The 16745-nt window shown below is 36.1% G+C and overlaps 1 protein-coding gene across 1 annotated transcript in view; it reads left to right on the top strand.

Moving 5' to 3' along the window:
- Positions 1-13219, top strand: part of Ppp3r1 (protein phosphatase 3 regulatory subunit B, alpha) — a 34414-nt gene extending 21195 nt beyond the window's left edge. The window contains exons 2-5 of the mRNA XM_033764435.1: positions 2121-2297; positions 3656-3715; positions 4539-4723; positions 10972-13219. Coding sequence (XP_033620326.1) covers positions 2121-2297; positions 3656-3715; positions 4539-4723; positions 10972-11019 — 470 coding nt within the window. The 3' untranslated portion in view covers positions 11020-13219. The remainder of the gene's footprint in view (positions 1-2120; positions 2298-3655; positions 3716-4538; positions 4724-10971) is intronic.
- Positions 13220-16745: the final 3526 nt, after the last annotated feature.

The following is a 16745-nucleotide window of genomic DNA, read 5'->3' as shown; positions in this document are numbered from 1 at the left end:
GAAAACCCTCACATGCTGCAAAATCACATTCATATCTGGGAAAAATCTGAGTAGGATATATCACTAGTATTACTTCACATTGTAACAGTACTAACCAAAAAAAAAAAAATCTTAAAAATACAAGTACAAATTAACTTAGATTTGTGTTAAACACCATAGCTTATCGCTTATGAGCCTTAAACAGTTATTTTGAGGTACATGTTCTTTAGATCACTTACTTCAGTAGAAACTAATTTTGTCAACATTATTGATGACCCATTGTATTAGCCAGCCACCTTCATCAATGGTATTTTTGAGGATGGAGGTAAAAAATAAGAAAATTCTTTTACTTTTTTTTTTTTTAATATATTAAGATTCTCTTTCTAATTTGAGAAAATTTGCCTATGCTTCTTCGTAGCACACAGATGGTCCCTGATTTACAATGGTTCACAAGTGATACTCATTCTGCAGAAGCTATACTTTGAAATTTGAATTTTTATCTTTTTCTGGATTAGTGATATATAGCATAATACCTTCAAGATGCAGTGCAGAGCAGCAGGTTGCACTTCCTAGTTAGCCACATGACTGATCGAGGGTGAATTGCTGATACCCTACAGTATACTGTGTTGCCAATTTAAAAAAAAATACATCAGTAAATTATATGAGGGGATCAACATTTTATTTATAAAATAGGCTTGGGTTATATGATTTTGCCCAACCATAAACTTATGTTTTGAGCATGTTTAAGGTAGGTGAGGCTAAACTGTGATGTTTGGCAGGTATGTTACATGCATTTTCAGCTTACGTTATTTTCTATTTGTGATGGGTTCATTGGCAGGTAACCCCATTGAGAATAAAGAGCATCTGAACTGTGAAAATCCCTGAGAAATTATGAAACTTCCATGTTCTATTGACATTCCTCTCTATCAATTATGTAGAAATGAATTCATATTAAAATGCTATCTTTCTTTAAACACACTATTTTACTTTTTTTTTTTTTTTTTTTTTTTTACTCACCATGTGTAGTTCAGGTTGACCTTGAACTCACTGTGTAGTCCAGCCTGGCCTCAAACTCACAGTGATCCTGCCTCAGTCTCTCCAAAGGGCAGGGATTATAGGCATGCACCACCATACTTGGCTAATGTATTCTTATAATAAGGATGTTGTATATTTTTGCATTCTTAACATTTTGGGCTTTGATATCTACCTGCTCATGAGCAATATATTTGCCTTCTTTATTTTCTTTTAAAAAGATTAGTGGTTGCATTTAATTTTTGTTAAATACTTGTAGGTACTATTTCCAGAAATCATAATCAGTGTTTTCTGAATTAGTTTGATATTTTAAGGGAATGGAGATAATGTAATTTAATAAAAAAATGACAGTCCTTTTTTAAGAATGCAGGTAGAGACCTGATTCTAAATTTTTAAAGCACTGCACTTATAAACTAATGCAGATGTTTCTATAAATTTTTTTCTTTTGAAGTGTTAGGTAAATTTTGTTAGCTTTTCAAATTGACTAGTAAATAACTGTATTCCAGTTGCTCATACTTGAAGATATCAAGAACTTAGCTAAAACTGGAAAAGTATTTAGGAAACTGATCACATTGCCTCCAAAGAGGGGAATTGCATATCATGTGGGGAGATGGGAGAGAAACTTTCAAATAGCCCTGGAATTTTAAACCATGCACTTAAGGGTAAAGAAAAGGTAAATGAAGACTCACAAAGGAAGTAAAAATAAAAGTGTAGTTTGGTATAGAGCAGAGATTGATTTAATTTGTCTAGTAGGATCTCTGTGATCAGCTAAGCATTGTTGTTCCTGGGATATCTCCTGTGCCCTCCATGATCAGTTTAGCATTGTCATTCTTGGTATATTTGGGTATTCAGCATACAGTTGACTATATACTGTGGCAAGAGCAAGCAGGAGGGTAACCAAGTAAAATATTTGTTAGATTTTTTTCTATTAGAAGTAATTAGTCTATAGTGTGTGTGTGTGTGTGTGTGTGTGTGTGTGTGTGTGTAACTCATATATATACTTTTAGTCACATTGCAAATTATACTGTTGGCTAAGGGCCAGAATTTTTTACCTATAACCATTATATAGTTTTTAAAATCTTGCTGCCTTTTTTTTTGTTGGTTTTCAGTTGATGCTGATGAAATTAAAAGGCTAGGAAAGAGATTTAAGAAGCTCGATTTGGACAATTCTGGTTCTTTGAGTGTGGAAGAGTTCATGTCTTTGCCTGAATTACAACAGAATCCTTTAGTACAGCGAGTAATAGATATATTTGACACAGATGGGAATGGAGAAGTAGACTTTAAAGGTAAGAAAGTTCTTATTTTATAAATCACAAGCTAAATAGCCCTTGTAATCACAGATCTGTTTATAAATGTATCTGAAATGTTTAGTTTTTTGTTATCTTATAATTTGGTGATGCTGTAACAAAAGATTATGTTAAAACTTCAAAATCTGTGCTATATACATCTTAATGGACTAAGACCCTTTGCTTTTTTGGTTGATAAATGATTAAGGTGTCTTTTAGGCTAATCTATGCCCAAAAAGAGATTTTTTTAAAAAATGCTGCTTTTGTTTCTGGGAAATTATTCTCAGTTTAGGGCAACTTAAAATAATTAGAAGCTATCTATATATTTTGTTTGTTTGTTTGTTTTGGTACCAGGGATTGAACTTGGGACCTTGCGCTTTGGAGGCAGGTGGCATAACCACTGAACTAAATCCCCAGCCCTAGAAGCTATATTTTAAAAAATACTTTAACACCTTTTTCATATGAGCACTATGTACCAAGCAGCGGAATTTAAGCTATAAAAATAAGGATATGAGCATTATTAGAGAACAGAATTAATTTAGTTCATCTAGGTTTTACAAACATATTGAATAGTGCCTTTGCTAATACTGACATGATACATTATTTTATATTTTGATTCTATAGGTAAATATCTCGTTTCCTTAATAATTGTCAACAGGTTTTGTTAATTTTAGTTTTGAACTGAATTACTAGTGAAGGAATCTTTAACTGATTATATTTACTTCAGGTAGTAAAGAGTTTGTATGAAACTTCTTACAGTGTATTTAAATGATTCTGAATTTTAGAACAGAAATCCAAAATTATTTTTGTAAAATAATTTGTAGTCCCCCCCGCTTCAGTACCTGGGATTGAACTAAGGACCTTGTACTTGCCATGAAAAGCGAGGCACCACTGAGCTACATCCCCAACTCTTGTAGTCTTTTTTTTTCCCCTTGTCTTTTTTTAAAGTCCCATTTTAATCATCCTCTAAGAAGAGTTAAATAGCTTTAAGAACATTTTTGAGCATTACAGTTTGCAGTGCTTAACAAATATTCATCCAAACTGATTAACCTTGAGAAACTCCAAGTTAAGTAAGAAAATAATATATAGAATATTGTTTGTGGAAGTTCTAAATGTGGCATTTTTAATTTTTGGCACTGTTAGAAATACTTTATTTTGTACAAGAAAGTACCCCTAGGGCTGCTCAATGGTTCTGCCACCTGCCTTGCAAGTGCAAGGACCCGAATTCGATCCCCGGTACCAAAAAAAAAAAAAAAAGGAAAGTAGCCCTTTGTGGATATTTAAGATAAGCTATTGGTTTTTCTGTGTAAAAAATTGAAAGCTTTGATTTATAAACATTTTTAACTCTTGTTATTCAGAATTCATTGAGGGAGTCTCTCAGTTCAGTGTCAAAGGAGATAAGGAACAGAAGTTGAGGTGTAAGTATTTTTTGCCCCTGTCTCATTCTCCCTCCTAAACTATCATTCTATACTACATTGTGTATGTCTCTTAAAATACTCTGAAAGGTTTCTTTTATTCCAGATCCTTAGACATAACAGTAATTTTATATTCTGATGGAAGTTCTTTAGGGCATTTGCAGCTAGTATAGTTGAATACTGTGTCATTTTGTTTTTTGTGTTTTTGTACTGGGACTGAACTTTGGACCTTGCGCTTGCGAGGCAGGTGGCAGAACCACTGAATTAAATCCCTGGCCCTGTCATTGTTTTTTTTTGAGACAGTGTCTCACTGTGTAGATTTTTAGGCTGGCCTCGAACCCACTGTTTAGCCCAGGCTTGCATCAAACTTGGAATGGTGATTCTTCTGCCTCAGCCTCCCAAGTGCTGAGATTACAGGTGTCTGCCACCATACCTGGCACTATTGTTGTCTCTAGTTGTGTAGAAGACAGAATTTCAGTTCACTGAAAACAGCCATATAAACTTAAGATATTTTAATTTTTCCCCTTTATAAAGTGGAAAGAAATGTTGTAAAGAACTTGAGAGATTGGAACTGTCACCATCTTTAGTTCTATGTAAGATTAGATAATTTACCTTACACTACACTGTTTGGCCCTCGCAGTCTTGACTCTGTAACTCATAGATTTAAGTAACTGTGTTAAACTATGCCTAAGGCAGTTTACAAGTTTAGAAAAGAGCATCCTTATAGTCACAATATTGGATGTTTGGCGTTTAATTTTCTTTATCTGGAAGCATTCCCATGTGATTGCCTTATAGTTGTATTGATTTTTCCGTCCTCTTTTCTCAGTTGCTTTTCGTATCTATGACATGGATAAAGACGGCTATATTTCCAATGGGGAGCTCTTCCAGGTGTTGAAAATGATGGTGGGGAACAACCTGAAAGACACACAGTTACAGCAAATTGTAGACAAAACTATAATAAATGCAGATAAGGATGGAGATGGAAGAATATCCTTTGAAGAATTCTGTGCTGTAAGTAAAAAAGAACTGGTTCTTCTGTTGTTTGTGTTTTTAAAAATATACTTTAAAAGCCACTTAATAGGAAACTTCTTGATGGTGTATGCCCTAAAGGTTTATATAGCCAATTTTGCAAAATTGCCTCACAGAGTTTAGAATTGTGTTGTTTAACTGTAAATAATTACATTATTAGTCTCAAGAAGGATTATATATTGCAAATATAGTAATAAAACTTTTTTGAAGGATTCATAGTCATTCTCTGATAAAATGCCATGAGAATGGAGCTAGTAACTTTTATTTATTGTTGATAGCTCCTAAATTGCAAGTAGGTTATTATTAAGGTTTAATGTGTGAAAATGCTTCTGTGGAACTACGTGTTCATGAATTTTAGATAGGAATACCAGAAACTTCATGGGAATTAAAAAATGGAGAGCCCTTTACCCTCCTAAATTTGCCTGCTATGAAGTGTACATGCTGATTTACTCCATCCTTTTCCAAGCTGTTGTGTAATTTTTCTGTTCTGGGGCAAGGGCTGTATGCAGAGTTGGGGACTGCAGTTATGGGAAGATCTAGTAAACTAACTTGAGTAGAAACTGGGCAACAGTGTAGCTTCTCTTATTTATTGCATTTCTTTGGTAGATCCAGGGATTTGCCACCACTCATTGCTTCCAAACAGGAATGCAAATACTCAGTTTGCTTCTCTACTTCTGCCCTTAGCAAAGATAATAGCTTTTGAAGTGTTACAAGGATTTGTCATTACCAACTACAAATTCTAGAGAATATAGGGCTGAGGATTTAGCTCAGTGGTGCTGTTGCCTGCCTTAAAAGCACAAGGTCCTGAGTTCAATCGCCGCCGGTACCCCCTCAAAAAATAAAAAAAAAACAAACAAAAAAACAGAGAATATAGAAGTATCGAAAGCAGTGGTTTAAAAGTTTAAAGATTTTTAGTTCAGTCCTGGCTGGATTCTTCTATAAGAAGGTTTTTCTCTTTCTCTTTTCATTTTTAAATTTAAGTCACAGATGGTATAAAAAGTCACTTTGATACTTTTATGTTATGCAGGTACAGAAGTATAGAATTTTAGCATTTCAGTGCAAGTTCATATTTTCCTCAGTATTTTCCATCATTGCAAGGAAATACTTACCCTTGTGTTTTGTTTCACTGCAGAGAACCATAATAGTGATTATGCTCAAAGCAGGCTGTAAAGAGTTAGCCCCACAGTTGGCTTGTTTTGAGAAGTGAGTATGGTCAAAGCCCATGTGCCGAGGTCAGAGTAACTCGCACCCAAATTCTGTTCACACAACTAAAACCTGTCTAGAAGGACAATGTTCTAATTACAACAGTATATTTTGTCTATTCTGTTCCTAATTTGAGAATGCTTTGGTTTGTCTTTTATGAGCCTTGTTTACATTAATTTCATAGAAACTGCATGTAGCTTACCTTTACCCCAATTGACTGCCAATAAAAGTCACTGACTGGGATTGGCCAGGGCCTTTGTCCTTCGTATTGGCATTGGTTGTCCTAGCACCCTTCTTTCTCTCTCTTAGTTCTGTCTCTTAGTTTATTTCTCAGGACTGTGTTATATATTGGTCAGGGTACTGGAACCTAACTGCAGGGGTTTCCGGTGTTTCACAAGATGGAGTAATATGTGAGCGTAAAGTACAGGTTACATCTGTTCGGAAGAGTTGGATAGGTTTGACATAGCACTGCTGCCAAGTGGTGCTGCTTCAGTGTTTTACTGTCCCATCCTTTCTCCTTCGTCAGCATTACCAAAAATCATGGAAGATCTACTATGGACTGACATGTGACATATGGCTGGGTGTGCCGTGACTGAGCAGTTAGCGACATTGTAGATAGCAGCCAGTATTTTTTTTAAGTACATGTTCTTAGTACATTATGGTTACATTCATCTTGAGTTGATACATACATATATATATATATATATGATTGTACATGACAATTAGTTATAATGCAAAATTGGAAAAGTTTGTAAGCCAATTTTTAAAAGAAAGAAAAGATCTGAAATCTTAAAAACTCTTAGCTGGTATGGCAGGGGATGCATATGCATGACTTTCCATTTAGTAAATATTAAATATATCACACACCTGACTTAGTGAAAGGAAATTAAAATACATTTTTATGTATTAAAATGATGCTATTATCTACACTGAAGACATAAGATAAGCTTTGTGTTTGCTTTCCAGTATGGTAATAAATTGCCCTTGTATTTTTGAGTGGCATAAGTGGAAAAGTTTATTTTGTGTTTAAAGTCATGTTTCTAAACATTGATTTGGTTTACATTACTGCGGTTTTTTCCTAGGGCCTTCACACATGCTAGGCAAGTGCTCTGCCATTGAGTCACATCACAATGTTGTGATGAAGGCCATAACTCTGTTCCCATTGCGTTCTTTTTATTCTGACTTCTCAAGGTACAACAGTGAGAGGGATGGAAAAATTATTTTTTTTTAATTTGAGTTTATTGGTACATTTTAAGGATACAGTACAGTTACATTCATTGTTGGGATATTGTACCTCTACATGACAGGTCTTGGTTCTCATTTTTTCCCCTTGTCCCTGCCCTCCCTTCACCCCCTCTGAAAAATTATTTTAAAAGAATTTGTACTATGCACTTTAAAAATTTTATTAAATTTCTGATGCTTAGCACAGAACTCAAGACTTCATGTGTGCTAGGCAAGCACTCACCCACTGAGCTATATATCCCCAGCTCTTTGTATTTTCTATTGAGAGAGGGTCTTGATAAATTGCTCAGGCTGGCCCCAAACTTGGGATCCCTGTGCATCATTCTCCTGAATATCTGGGATTATAGCTGTGCATCATCATGTCCAGCTAAATAAATCTTGAAAATGATTAGTGACTGTTATTAAATAGAATTCAACACATGCATTTGTTTTGCTTCCTCTCAAAAGGTTAAACAAGGAAAGGCTATGAACCCACAAGAACAAAATGAGTAGTAGGAAAGATAGCAACTGAGGTTATTTAGGATGTTGAGTAGTAGTCTAAACCATACATTAAATTTTTAAATAAAAGTTCAGAACTCTGTATCATCTTGGAAATATGAGAAGCAGATTTGTTTGTAATGCAGAATCCCTGGAAGGCTGAGAAAATGGTGGTATGAGTAACTGGGGATGAAGATGAAGCAGAAGAATTGGTTTTAAAAAGTCATTGGGCCACTAAATCTTCCCTTTTTTGTTCACCAGGGCAACTTTCTCTACCACACACACTAGGAACACTGGAGAAAGTCTCTAGGCTTGGAAAATGTATCCAGGGTAGGGGGTAGGTATGTTGGGGAATTAAGTAAAAATACACATATTTGCATATTAATATTGCTAGTCTTCTTCCTAGAGCCTATTCCCTGGCATTGGGACTTATATACTCAGTAGGGAAGAGATAGAATCCCTTTTAGGAAATCTTATGTTTCCAAAGTGGTCCCACGAGATAACTCAAAATGTACTTGGAATCACTAGCTCCATCATATACACAGAGGTTTCAGTGCTTTTTCCACAGAAGGAGATCAAAGATAACAAACATTGGAGAAAAACTTCTACCATGGAACATAGAAACCAAAACAAACCCCCAAAAAGTTTGTAAGAAATAGGTGGGCAAGGTCAATAAAAACTTTAAAACGAAAGCCTTGTCATTGTTTCCCTCACAGATATATTAAATATAGAGAGCCAAGCTGGGTGGGTATCAAGGCTTTAATTCCAACACTCAGGAGGCTGAGACGAGGATTGTTGCAAGTTCAAGGTCAGCCTGGGCTACATAGACCTTATTTTAAAAAAAAAAAAAAGATCCATTTTAGGAGCTGTACCACCGAATGCCAAGGATCTTAGAAAATGGAGGGAAAATAATCATTGATAATGAATCAAGAATATACTTCAGAACCAAAGTAATGTATTTCTTGATTGAATTTACTGACTATTTTAGTCACTTTTCTACCAGTTGGACAAAATATCTGATGCTGGAAACCTAAGAGGAGGGAGAATTTAACTTGGTATACAGCTTCAGAGTTTTCAGGATATGGTTGGCTTATTCCATGGCAGAAGGGTGTGTTGGAGCAAAGGGTGTGTTCACTTTGTGGCAGCCAGGAATTTGGGAGCATAGGGGCAGAGCACTAGAGAGAGATACACCTTCCAGAGGCAGGTCCCAGTGATCCACCTCAAGCCGGGCTTCCTTTGAAGAGTAACAGCACATTCAGCTGTGAATATCAATGGTTTAATCCGCTAATGAGCATAGGCATCCCAAGATCCAGTCACTTCTCCAGGAGTCTCCTAATCCAGTTGAGATGACGATTAAGATTAACCAGAGCACTTAGTATCGACATAATATTTAATAATCCAGATGTAAGTACATTGCTGAGAACAGTAGGACTAAAGAGACAAGTCTACAAAGCTGGAGTAGTAAGATGGAGGCAATGGACAGGGGCTTTACACAAAGGCAAGAATCATAATGGCACCACATTTCTTAGTAGCAAAGTTGAAAAGGAGAAGACATTGGAGCATTATTTTTGCATTTCTGTGGAACCTGATTATTTCCAATCTAGAATTCTCTACATACTGAAAACAATAGAAATTGGCATTTCTGGGGAAGGTCTTCCTCTTTTGGAAACTATCGGAAGGTGTGCCCTGACTGTAGTAAGTTGTAAATCAAAAAAGAAAATCATATGGGATCCAGGAAGCAGATGATCCAACCTAAGAGAAGAGAAGGAGACCTGCCTACAGGATGATAGTAGAGAGATACAGAGGTGAAAGGTGAAAGGCCTTGGGAGCAAACAGTGATGGTGGCAGGTGGTGAGGCTCTGGGAGAGTCTTTAAGACAACACAGTCAAATTGTGTAGTACATTTATTTGAGTGTATTTGGTACAAAAGTTTGGGGTGGTCTTCATGATGTCTGAACACCTACCAAAGAAATCATCGGACATTTATTCACTGTGGCAAAATAAATGTATAGGAAGGAAAAACTAATAATATGCAGTTCAGCTGTTGGTACTTTATATAGTTATAGTAATTTTAAAATGGCTTAACTCCTGTCTAATCAAAACAAAAATAACCTTGGGTAAAATGTAGGGATAGGAAGTATATGAGGTAGGAGATGGAGGGGAGAAGTACATGTGAAAGCGAAATCATCTTCTGTGGTGGAAAGTGTATGGGTAATGGCTAAAGCTTTTAAATCAGGAAAAAAAGTAGAAATATTGTTTGATCACCTGAAGGTAAATACTGAAATCTGAAATTTTTAAGCAGTTATCCCTTTGAAAAGAAGTACAGAATGAGAGCAGGGTAGCTAACCACTCATTTCATAGTGGGTTTTGTAGAATTGGCTCTTGAGGCTATATTTTAAAAAATAATACAGATGTCATTGTATACAAGAACATGGATTAATCTCAGTGTTGAATGAAAGAAGCCAGTCTGAAAGATTCCATTTACACAGTGTACAGACAAAACCCAACCCACAGTGTTGTAAGCTGGGGTGGTCACTTTGTGTGTGTGTGTGTGTGTGTGTGTGTGTTCTGGAGTTGAGGGGGAATGGATGGTCCTGGAAGGGAGCCAGAGAAGACTCCTGGTAAAGGTGTTGCTGGTTACTTGGTATTTGCTTAACAAGCTGTGGACATTTATAACTCTTGCATATTCTCTTTATGTAGGTTATAGGTAACAAAACATAACAGAATAGTCGTAAATGCTTATTACACTTTTAGGTTACAATGTCAAGTATTCCGAGATGTATAAAAACTTCATGGAAAAATCATGTATAGATAATTTTATTCATTTGGGACTTTAATACTGTTTAGAATAGGCTGATAGAAAAGCCCACATTTGGTGTTTTGAGGGCAATTTTTATGGTCATATCTGGTTATCATATAAGTTAAAAGTATTAGAGTAGGAATCAGCAAACTACAGAGCAGACAAATCTTGCCCATGTCCTGAAGTTTTTACATTTTTTAGAGTGCTGCTTAAAAAGAAAAGAAAGAAAATGCAAAAGACACTGTTCAAGTGGCTTACAAAACTCAAACTACTTGCCAGACCTCCACAGAGCAAGCTTGCTCATATTTGGATTAGAACACAAAAATGTAATGCCTCTTACCCTAGATGGAAGAAGCTCTGAGTAAATTCACTTGATGCTTCTCTAAAAATCCAGCTTCTGGAAATGGCTGAAGCAGTGTTTTTAAATTGCACTTTGGATTAGATGGCTAGACTACTAAAGTGACATTTCTCAAATATTGTTAAGCTTTATTTATTCTTGTCTGTTGCAGGTTGTAGGTGGCCTAGATATCCACAAAAAAATGGTGGTAGATGTGTGACTCTTTGAAGAGTACCATCCAACACTTTTGCTTTCTTCTCCATCTCTGAAGATCTGCTCAAGACGTCCAGCAATGCTCTCTGTGTATTTAAATGGAAGTATTTTTCTCTGTGAAGCCACATTTTCCAACATGAGCCTCATGAAGCCAACTAAGTGTTATTGAACTCTTCTTCTCTCAATAACTCAGTGTAGCACTTTAAAGTCTGAAGGACAGCAACATGAAAAGAGCATATCAATGTGGTGGAGAAAGGGAAGGGGTTGGCTTTTTAATTTATTTTTCTTCATCTTTTATAACAAGAAAGTATCTATATATACATATGTAAATATTTATATATAGATATATGTAGCTTTCTATATATGTAGTAGGTTGGCTTTAATTTAATATACTTGATTCAGAAACAAAATGATAGAGTACAAAAGTGCCAAGCAGAACATAAAACATTCTTTTATTTCACACAGTTTTATATGTAGATAGAAGACTGTACAATTTCAGCCAGGTGTTAGGCCAGCTATTTTCCTTTACCTGTGCTTTCTCCTTTGAGAGATTGACAAAGCATTTGTTAATGTCCTATTATTTACCTTAATTACATTTTTTGTAACAAAGGAGTCTGTAACTTTATACCTATGAATATATTTCCTGGGACTGTCTCATTGCTGAGCAGCTTTTAATCCATCTCTGGCTGAGGAGAAAGTATAGTTCAGTGCTGCTGCCAAGAGCTAGTTCTTGTATTCATATGTAACTGCACAATGCTATGGCTGCTTCTTTCTTTTACTTTGTAACTAGGAGGCATTACATTTATTACATGTCCCTGAGTAATTGTAATTAACCAGTTGTGATTTTATACATAAAGGCCAGAGCTGTGTGAGGTAATCATGATTTCTCTTACGCATTACTTAATGAAGAAAACCTGAAGTAATCATGTAACTGCTTAGGATATCCATTTGTTTCATTATACATGGGTAAATAATTTCATTCAACTGATATTTGACCCATAAATTTTTCTTATGTGTTTCAAAAGATTTGCAGTTAATCTAAAAAACTGGTGACATTTAATGTGTGTGTATATATCCAAATGCCCTCCTGTATTTGTGATTGTGGGAAAAAATCTTATATGCCACAGAAGAGCAAAATTTCATCCAAATTTACACTTAAATTTCTTTATCACAAGGCATAGAGGGTGCATGATTTTTTTTTTGTTTGCCCATATATTTGGTAACAAGTGATAACAATAAATTTGTGTGATATAAAAGTAGTGTATCATGTTCCACCACTTGATGTTATCCCTTCCCTTTTCTGCAAAGGTACTATTGGCTGGAAGAAAAACATTTTGGTTAGCTTCATATCAGTAGTCTATCCCTGTATAGTTTTCTATAAAAATTGGTTTTGTAATCATGAATGGTTAAAGGGCAGGTTGAATCAAGGTGAATATTGAGCACACCTGCCTGCCATCGCTGTTCCTTCAACTGAGTGCTGCACATCATGGGCTCTGTCTGTGAGAGAAAAATCCCGGTGCTTGGTGTCCTTGCATGACATGGAGTTTTGCATGTAGATCGATTTAAAATGTACCTCTTGTTTACATAATTTGCATAATTTTAAAAGATAATGTTGCCAAACTTTGGAAATGTTAATGTTCAAACTGAAAATCTCCACTACATGTAACTTTCTTCCTCTGGATCAGTACGTGGCTTACAATCCCAGCCAGTGGTTTGATCTGTTCCAGTGTCAACTGCCATGTGCTCTGCTTCAAGGGGGAACTAGTCTTTTGTGAATTTTTTGTACATAATTATTTGTTACAAATATTTTAGCAAATGCTTTCTATTTCTCTTGCTTGTGCATATCTTGGCTGGCGTTACAGAAAAATAGTGCAAACATTATTTCCTTACTGGGGAATGAGGGTTTCTCCCTTTTTTTTTCCTCTCTCCTTTTTTAGTTGGTGTGTAGGGGTGGGTAGGGAGGGATGGTTTATGTTGAATGTTTAGTTTTTCTTCTGCATGATACATCATGTTGTGGGATCTTTAGAAAACTTCATACTGTATGAATAAGAAAATAAAATATTTGAAACTTGCTTGAATGTATCCCATGGTATTTGATGTACTTCCATAGCTGTAAGATAATTTCTCTTCATTTTTGTATGTTTAAAAAACTCCAAAGTTTTAAACATCGTAGGGAAACCTGACAATAAAGCCCTGAAGGACTCCTCCACTCATTATCTCTTTGATCTCATGTCTTAAGTACCTGCCCTTTCTTCCAGCCTTCTCAGCCTTCTCGTGGCTCCTGCAGCTTTTGGGTTTGTTCTCACCTTAGGACTTGGCATTACACAATATTCAGTAGCTCGTGCCTTCACTTCTCTGTTCAGAGATGTCTGGCTCAAAAGGATTTGCTCTGGCTACACATTGTATTTAGAAATACAAATACAGTTGGGTCCTTACTCTTCTGCTCAGGTTTTTGGTTTGTTAGACACTGCGGTACTCATGACAGTTAAAGTGATATCCTTAGCCTATGTAAGGAATGGTGTGTTGGGTATGTTTAGTACCTAGAACATCTTGTCAGGAGTGCCTTAGATATGACATACTTGGCACTGATTTCTGTGGTATCTTAGGGTATTGTAGGATTAGGATAAACAGCAAATTACACATTTAAGCCTTAGATCTTTTAGGAGTAGGGTAAGCCTAAGCAAATACAGTATACATATTTAAGCCTTAGATCTCCTATTCCTTGTAACATTGAGTATACAAGTGTTAGTGTAGTGGCACAAACCCATAATCCCAGTACTCTGAAGCAGGAGGACCTCCATCTGGGTTATGTACCACAACCCTGTGTCAAGAAATTTAAAGCTAGACATGGTGGCACATGTCTGAAATCCCAGCACTCAGTGGGGTGAGGCCGGAGGATCATGATGAATTGAAGCCTGGCTTGGGCTACAAAGTTAAGAGGCCAGCCTGTAACACATAGCAAGACCCTGTCTCCAAATAAAAAGCTAGGGGAGGGAGCTCAGTTGGCTTAATCCCAGTACGAAGAAACGTTAAAAAAAACAACTCCACAGTGAAATGGCAATTTATATGAATGGTAGAGAAAAGTTGGAAACCGTAACTGCTAAGGGATTGATACTCAGAATATACCTGCAACGCAACATAAAAACTTGATTGAAATATGGACAGAAGACTTGAATAGTTACTGCGGAGAGGACCTACAAATGGCCAATCAACAGCACCAAGCACTAGGCAAATGCACATAAAGCCAGGAGAGAAAACTGCTCTCATTAGACTGGATTATCACTAGAAATGGTAAAATATTTACCAAATGTTGGCCTGAAAGTATAGATACTGAAATTCAGTGTTGCTAGTAAGAATGCAAAATGGTGCAGCATTAAACAGTGGCATTAAAATCAAAATACTAAATCACAGTTCAATCCAGCACCCACTTCTGGGTTATGTACCCAAATGAAGTAGAGACAAGGACTGACTTGTATACTTAACGTTCATGGCACCAGTATTCACTGTATTCAAATTACATGAATGGATAGACACAATGAATATTATGTAGCCACAACATGAACAAATACAGACATGCTATAATATGGATGAACCCTGAAGTAATGCTAACATGAATATTGTGATTCCACTTGTGGATTGCTGGAGTAACAAATTTCAGACGTGTAGTTGCCAAGTACTGGGGGGGAATGGGGAATTACATGTTAAAATTAGGGGCAGAAACCAGGTATAGAGGAATTCCCAGTAAGACCTGCACTTGTGGGAGGCCAAGGCAGGATCACAAATTCTAGTCCTGAGAAATTTAGACCCTGACTCAAATTTAAGAAAGGAGGATGCCTGGGGAAGATAACCTGAGTATGAAGGCATTGGGTTCAATCTCCAATGCTGCCAAAACAAAAAATGGGTAGTTTCAATTAAGGGACAAAGTTCTGAAGATGGACTGTAATGTTTGCACATGAACTCATCACTGAATGGTATGTACAATTAAAAGTGGTTAAGCAGGATGTGGTGTCATTCACCTATAATCTGCACTCTGGGACAGGCAGGAGGAGCATGAGCCTGCGCTACACAAGAAAACCCTATCTCAAAACAACATGGTAAGCTTTATGCATATTTTAAAACAATTTTTTAAAGGGTAAGAGTAGACAAGAAAGAATCTGAACTTTTGTATAGTTTGTACAATTTAAAAAGAAAATGGTATTTATGAAATTTTAATCATCTTCAAAAACTACCATACTAAAAAATTCATTGCATTAGCTAAACGTTTAAGTTCATTGCTAGTTCACCCTTTCACTCTTGAGCATTAAATCTAGCAACCAGATCAAATGGGTGAGTCAGGCCTCCAGTAACCTCGTTTCTTTGACCAAATAAGTAATTGATGTTTGGACAAGTATTTCAAGTTGTACAGTGGTTATGTATCTTGTTACTGAATACTTTCAGTAATGTAACATTAAGCACGCTATCCAATTTTAACATAGTTAACATAGCTGTAAGATCAGGAAATGTTTCCCACATGCTCAACAAATACAAATTTTCTTCTCTACCCAGTTCCAGGAAGCATGAATTGGAAGTCAAATCTTTCTGGAATGACTCCATTAGCCAATGAATACCTACGAAAATACTCGTTTTAGGACCATCATCCCAGGAAATTCATCAGTAAATCTATAAGTGAAGTGTAATCTGTCAGAGTTGTGTTTTTTTTTTTTTTTACTGGGGATCGAACTCAGGCTGTGTTTGCAAGGCAGGCAGCAGGACCACTGACTGAGCTAAATTCCTGCCCTGTTCTGTCAGAGTTGTGATGGTCTGAGTGCCTAAAGATCCTTAGTCCTTAAAGTAGTTGCAGACACAATGAACAGGACTGCCTTAGAAACACAGACAAGCACAGATAAGGGCTGGCCTTAACATCTTGGCCTTAGGGTTTAAAGAAGTGACTTGATCTAGTACAACAGAATAGCTACTAGTGTTAAATAGTCCAAATTATTACCTCTTCTTTGTTCACTATTTTGAGAATTAGTGGAATTCCCTCTAACATTTTTTCTCCTTGAAACTCTCAGTAGATAATCATTTTAACTTGGGGGAACAGCCAGAAGTCACACACTGCCAACTCTGGTAAGGTGGATGAGGATACACTGAAATGCTTTCGATAGAAAACTGCCATGTTTTCAATCAGTTCAAGTGAGGCAGCCACGAAAAATACAAATAGAAACCTGCTTTTGGCAAGAACAATGGAATCTGTGTTCAAAGTGAAGGGAGTACTCAGATGTGGATTAATAGCATTGTCTTTTACTGACTTAGTTCTTATATGAACTTTCTGATAATTCCATCAAAATTTTGATTAAGGGTTGTTGAGACATGTAACAGGATGCAGTATCAAAATCACGTTTTAAGTAGGTTCCATTTAAAAAATGAGTAAAGTTTTCATATCACATTCGAATAGATATATTTAAAAGAATCTATTCCTTTTGCACGATAGTTTCCCTGGAAAGAAAACATTCTTTTTTTTTTTTTTGGTACCGGAGATTGAAGTTGGGTCCTTGTGCTTTCAGGCAGGCCACTGAACCGCTGAGCTAAATCCCTGGCCCTGGAAAACATTCTTTTACCACTTACCCTTTATTACTTAAAAGAAATATACTCAACAGTGGTAATGTCTATTTTATTAAGTACTATATTTCAAAAATAAAACGTCTTCACATAAACTTTATGATGCAAGGCTTTTTTTTTTTTTTTTTTTTTTTT

Source organism: Fukomys damarensis, unplaced genomic scaffold (genome assembly GCF_012274545.1).
Source record: "Fukomys damarensis isolate Sample0158 unplaced genomic scaffold, DMR_v1.0_HiC HiC_scaffold_2, whole genome shotgun sequence".
In the NCBI taxonomy this organism is placed as follows: domain Eukaryota; kingdom Metazoa; phylum Chordata; class Mammalia; order Rodentia; family Bathyergidae; genus Fukomys; species Fukomys damarensis.
This window is presented reverse-complemented; position numbering and strand designations above follow the sequence as displayed.